Raw genomic sequence first — 5,355 nt, 5'->3', positions numbered from 1 at the left:
ACAGCTTCATTTTTTTCTGCAGATGCTTACTTTTGGATGTCCATAAGTGTGGAGGCCCAAGGCGACAACAAGACTGAGCAAGATGTCCACAACTTGGTGAGAGTGACAATTTCTCCCCATCCCACGTTGTTTAGTATCTCATGTAGGCTACCTTTTATTTCCCCCCTCCTTCATCGTGTCATGCATTTACTGTAATAGCTTTAAATGCCAACATGTCTCAAACACATCTTGCCGGTGCAGGATTAGTTTGTAAGAGCAGAACTGTCATGCATCTGAGAACAATTAAGATTTAGACGGTCAACCAGTCATTGCCGTATGAACCTGGGTGGTGTGTGAACAATGGCACTATAACATCCTGGTATTTTACAATTTATGTCTCGGTTTCCAGAGATGAATTGTACGGTGCGTCATATCCCTTTTCACAGTAGGCCTATGTGTTGTTCACTCTTTACTTCAGCCCATTGGCTTTAAAATGAAACCATGGATTTGAGGTTGTAGCTACTGACTTTCAGCCTTAAAGCTATAGTGCGTAGCTTCTGTCTCCGCCATGAGGAATTCAAAGTAAGGACAACAATTCTGTCACAAGCCTACCGGGATCTCGCTTCACCCCCACCCGTCCCCCACGCAGTTACTACGTAGCCAAGGAGACGCGGAAAAAAAAAGATGAACTCTTCAGAAGAGGTCATTATCTTCACTGGATTTTCTGCGCACGAAAGTCGCCAGATGACACAACACAGCTATGCTGAAAAATACAGAGAGAGATAGTTGTGGAGCCGATATTTCCACTATTACAGATGTAACTCTTTTTAGGTCTAAACTCAAAACCTATTTGTTTAGAATAGCTTTTAATACGTACAATTTCCTCCTTCTGTTTCTATGTTTTTTGTTTCTACCATTTCGGATTTTACTGTTTTCTATGTTTCATTCTTTTTATTGTATCATATGTTACCTACTAGTTGTTGTAAAATGCTATGTGAATAAATCTTTGATGATTGATTGATTGATTAACAGTCTTACTTAGCTTTATAGCTTCTCATTTGTCAATGGCTTGAATGTAACGGACGTTCGCACTAAGGCTTTAAAAGGAGTTTGAAGGTGTTAAGATCCTTCCAAGATGAAATATTTAGGACTCATAGCCCCTTTTTATACACATTCCCCTCACAGTTTTAAGATAAAGTAGATGCACAATGATTCTTTAACACAGACAATTCAACCAAACGGGTACTTAAGGCTAAACTAGAGGTGAAAACTTGTATTGCTATTTCAATCTGGCAGTTATTTTCTCGATTACCGGTAATCAATTAAATTGCAATAAAATTGTGAAATATGCTCATCACAGTCCAAGATGACAACTTCAAATGTTTTGTTATGTCCAAAACCCTAACACACTCAGATTACCACTGTAGATGACTGGACAAAACCTCCCGCTGGAGAAGCTGGAACCAGAAAATGTAATGTTTCTCTTACAAAATGACTCAAAAAAATGAATCGATTATCAAAACAGCTGCAGATTTACAATCATTTTTAAAAACTTAGTACAAAGATTCATAGTCACCTATTTGTTTGTTTTTTAAGATCAGTGATGCCATGACTGTGGGAGCCCGTTTCTGCCAAGAAATGGAAAAAAAGATGAAAAGTTTGTCTTGATAAAAATATTTAATAAATGAAATACTTGCGATTAGTCATCGGGCTGCACGATATGAGGAAAATATCTAAAGGCAATTATTTTGACTGAAATTGCGATTGCAATATGACTCACGATATTGAAGGGAATGATCATATTTGTATCATTGTCCTCATTTTCATTGACTAATATTAAATCTTGTAGTGTGTAGGATAGGATACATAGGCCGGGACGTCTCTGCAGCACAATGCAATAATTTTGATTTACTGAGTCACTTGACTTTCATTTTTTTCATCTGTTCTTTTTTATTTTACCGCAAATCTAGCCCTATGAAAACAGTGCTGTAATTCACGAAACCACCTGTTAACAATTATTGGATTAGGATGTTTTTCTTCAAACTGTGTACCATATCTGAGCTGACAATGACTTTCATGAATAGCTGAAATCTAACAACTTCCCATTTTTTACATGAACAAAAACTCATCTGAATAATTTGTAAGATATTATAATCTCATAAAAGAGTGGCTGTAAGTTAAGTTAATTTGTCCTAAATTCAGGTATCTATAAACTTCATCTGATGTGGATGTGCTCTGATGCAAACTATTAATGCCAACATATTTGTCACTGTCCTGATGCCTAAACTGTGTGTTTAGCTCCTGTCACCTCCCACACAGTATCAGCATGTGTTCTGCCTCTGTCTCTCCATCTTTCACTCAGGTGTCAAATGCATTTAGTTGCCACAGTAATGCAGCACATGGAGTAACAGGCTTCATACATTTCTGTCAGGGTGACCGACAACTTCAGGTCAGACTTTCCCCGAAACAGGCGAAACTTTCACTTTTCAGAATAAAATAACTTCTATGAGGCAGGCAGACAACTTCAATCTCTCTCTCTCTCTCTCTCTCTCGCGCTCTTTCTCTTTCTCTCTCTCTTTGCAGGCAGTACGTGTGAACTGCAGTGCAAAAAGTAACATAAGGTAACAGCATGTCACTAGGTATTTTGTGTTCACTCCTACCTATACTTCAGATTTCACCTCCTTACAGTGGTGTGACTACTGTGTTTCCAGACAAACAACCTGCGATGTGCTGTTGCAGCTCAGCCACGCTGTCTCAGCGTGTGAACTGCAGCGCGCCGGAGTCTCTGCACTGCAGCAAGCTGGAGACCAACAAATACAAGCCAAAATCATAGGAGAGGTGGAGAGAGTCGGTGAGTATTTTTCAATCAGCCCATTTACATTTGAAGTGATCTTCACCCGTACAAAATGACACAACACACTACTTTTGACAGTCTCAGTTTGTCCTTTTTTTTAAGCCTATCAACTATATTATTATTATTTCCACATATATAATTAAACATGTTGTGTGATTCTCAATTGGTCATAGTTCAAATGATAAGCCTGCATTTATAAACATTAGTGATGTAAAAAAAAATGAAACTGCATAAGAAAAACATTAAATAAATTAGTTGTTTTAAAAATAAGTTAGCCAATCTAAGGCTATGCCAAGTTTTAATGTATAATTGAATACCAACAACACCCACACAGAAATAAACCATTAGCACAAAAAGTAAGTAAGTAATTTGTGTTTGATAGATTATTCCTCTGTGGTAACAAGGCTTTTTGGCAATAAATCTCATACGGTTGGAAAGCCTGTTTAGTTTAATGGTGCCACATTTGTAAGGAACATGCATTTGTGGGATGAGCAGCAGAGCTGAGGATGTGGGTCAGTGCCAAACAGCTTTTCTTTGCTGTTGCTATTGACGATTGTTTTGAGCTTCTGGTACCCCTGACAATCAGGTGCCGGATTCTGCAACGAATGGCCATCCCATATCTCCACAGTCTGGGACCGAACTTGATCCTCCAAGATGAACGGTTGCCCACACAGGGCGGGGTTTATCAGAGAGTACCTCCAGAATGTGGGAGTGGAGAGGATGGAATGGCCTGCCAGCAGTCCTGACTTCAACCCCACTGAACACTTGTGGGATCAGGTTGGGTGTGCTGTTCGTGCCAGAGTGACCAACACATCCACGCTGGCTGACTTTCGACAAATGCTGGTTGAAGAATGGGATGCCATCCCACAGCAGTGTGTGACCAGCATGAGGAGGAGGTGCCAGGCTGTTGTGGCTGTTGCTTCCACATGCTACTAAGGCACCTGTTTCTGAAAGGAATACATTGTTAAACTGTCAATATGTCTTTGTTTCATCAAACTTCAATCATCCAATCCACCAAATAACATACGAGTCAATGGCAGAAGCTGTTTGGCATTGGCAGAGAAGATTTGGCAAATTGCTCATGGGAGCAACCAACATCCTCAGCTCTGCTGCTCATCCCACAAATGCATGTTCCTTACAAATGTGGCACCATTTGAAAGGGAACTAAACAGGCTTTCTGTGTGACTTAAATCTAAAAAATGCCTTTACCCTTACTGTCAAGGGGAAGAAAAGCTGGCCATCGCAAAGACGGAAGTTGCCTACAAGAGCAAAAAAAAAAAACATGTTTGTTTCTTCGTGAGGGCCATTATTGACATAATTCATTCTCTTTCCCCAAACCATGACTCATTACTACATGCCTAACCCTAGCCTTAACATAAATCCCAATATAGCTTGCACACATACACACATGGTATAATTAGCTCACTCATGTGGACTTTGTCCATGTCAGGTCAAGATATTTGTGGTGACGTGGAGCCCTCCAGTGGCAGATTAGTGAGGTGTACATCCACATCCTCCCTGGAAGAAATCTGTCAGGCAAACAATCTCTCCAAGCTCACATGGTGAGCAATACCTTTGTTGTTCTGATTTAGTGTGTGTAGATATATATATATATATGATCTGTACATGTGCACACTCTGAATCTCATCAGTGTTTGTTCACTTAGCTCCCTCATACAGCCCAACTCCAACCCAGCTCCACAACCTAATACAGAACCCTGCAGCAGTGAGTATCATAAAAACAGACTTGTGATCCAATCCCTCAGATCAAAACTAGGTCAAAACATTCATTGTATTTACCAGAATGCCTCTGATGCTGTAACCGTGTTTGTTTTGCATCAGGTGAAGTGCTTCGCTTTTGTGACTGCACCGCTTTCTGTAATTCTGCAAGTAAGAAAGCAGCCAGAATATTGTCTTTCTGCCTGTCTGCATATGTTTGTACTGCAATGCCAATTATTTCTTACATGTGCTCATATCCCTCCACACACAGCTGCTGAATGTGATGAATAAGTGTGTACTTTGTCTGTAGACTGTCTGTATGGGATGTTATTCATACGTTAGAAGAATAGTTTGAGATTTTGGGAAATATGCTTATTGGCCTTCTCTATGAGAGTTAGCTGAGAAGCGTGATACCAAACATATGTTTGTGTGCTAATTATGAAGGTACAACTGGCAGTTTGTATGTTTAGCTTAGCACAAAGACTGGAACCAGGGGGAAATAGCTAACCTGGCTCAATTGTTAGTTTTTTGTACTGAATAAATCAACAAGATATTAAATAGTAAGCTTTAGAGGTGCTTGTTGGGAGACTTTTGTACAGAGCCAGGCTAGCTAGTTTTCCAGTTCTCCGGTCTTTGTGCTAAGATAAGCTAACCGTCTCCAGGCTGTAGCTTAAAGTGCTCATATTGTGCTCCTTGTCAGGTTCATAATTGTATTTAGAGGTTGTACCAGAATAGGTTTACATGGTTTAATTTTCAGAAAACACCATATTTGTGTTGTAATGCACATTGCTGCTGCTCCTCTTT

General features: G+C 39.8%; 1 protein-coding gene across 4 annotated transcripts in view; it reads left to right on the top strand.

Annotated features, from left to right (window-relative positions):
• adgrg2a (adhesion G protein-coupled receptor G2a) overlaps positions 1 to 5,355 on the top strand; it is a 19,337-nt gene that overhangs the window by 1,355 nt on the left and 12,627 nt on the right. For 3 of the 4 annotated variants that reach the window (XM_032503416.1, XM_032503414.1, XM_032503413.1), the window contains exons 4-10: positions 23 to 96; positions 2,342 to 2,428; positions 2,563 to 2,600; positions 2,691 to 2,830; positions 4,284 to 4,395; positions 4,500 to 4,558; positions 4,675 to 4,722. In XM_032503416.1, the coding sequence (XP_032359307.1) occupies positions 23 to 96; positions 2,342 to 2,428; positions 2,563 to 2,600; positions 2,691 to 2,830; positions 4,284 to 4,395; positions 4,500 to 4,558; positions 4,675 to 4,722 (558 nt within the window). The remainder of the gene's footprint in view (positions 1 to 22; positions 97 to 2,341; positions 2,429 to 2,562; positions 2,601 to 2,690; positions 2,831 to 4,283; positions 4,396 to 4,499; positions 4,559 to 4,674; positions 4,723 to 5,355) is intronic. The other variant, XM_032503415.1, reaches the window with a different exon arrangement.

The sequence above is a fragment of the Etheostoma spectabile genome, chromosome 22 (genome assembly GCF_008692095.1).
Source record: "Etheostoma spectabile isolate EspeVRDwgs_2016 chromosome 22, UIUC_Espe_1.0, whole genome shotgun sequence".
Taxonomy (NCBI): domain Eukaryota; kingdom Metazoa; phylum Chordata; class Actinopteri; order Perciformes; family Percidae; genus Etheostoma; species Etheostoma spectabile.
Note: the sequence above shows the minus strand (reverse complement) of the source record. Positions and strands in the feature narration are given on the sequence as shown.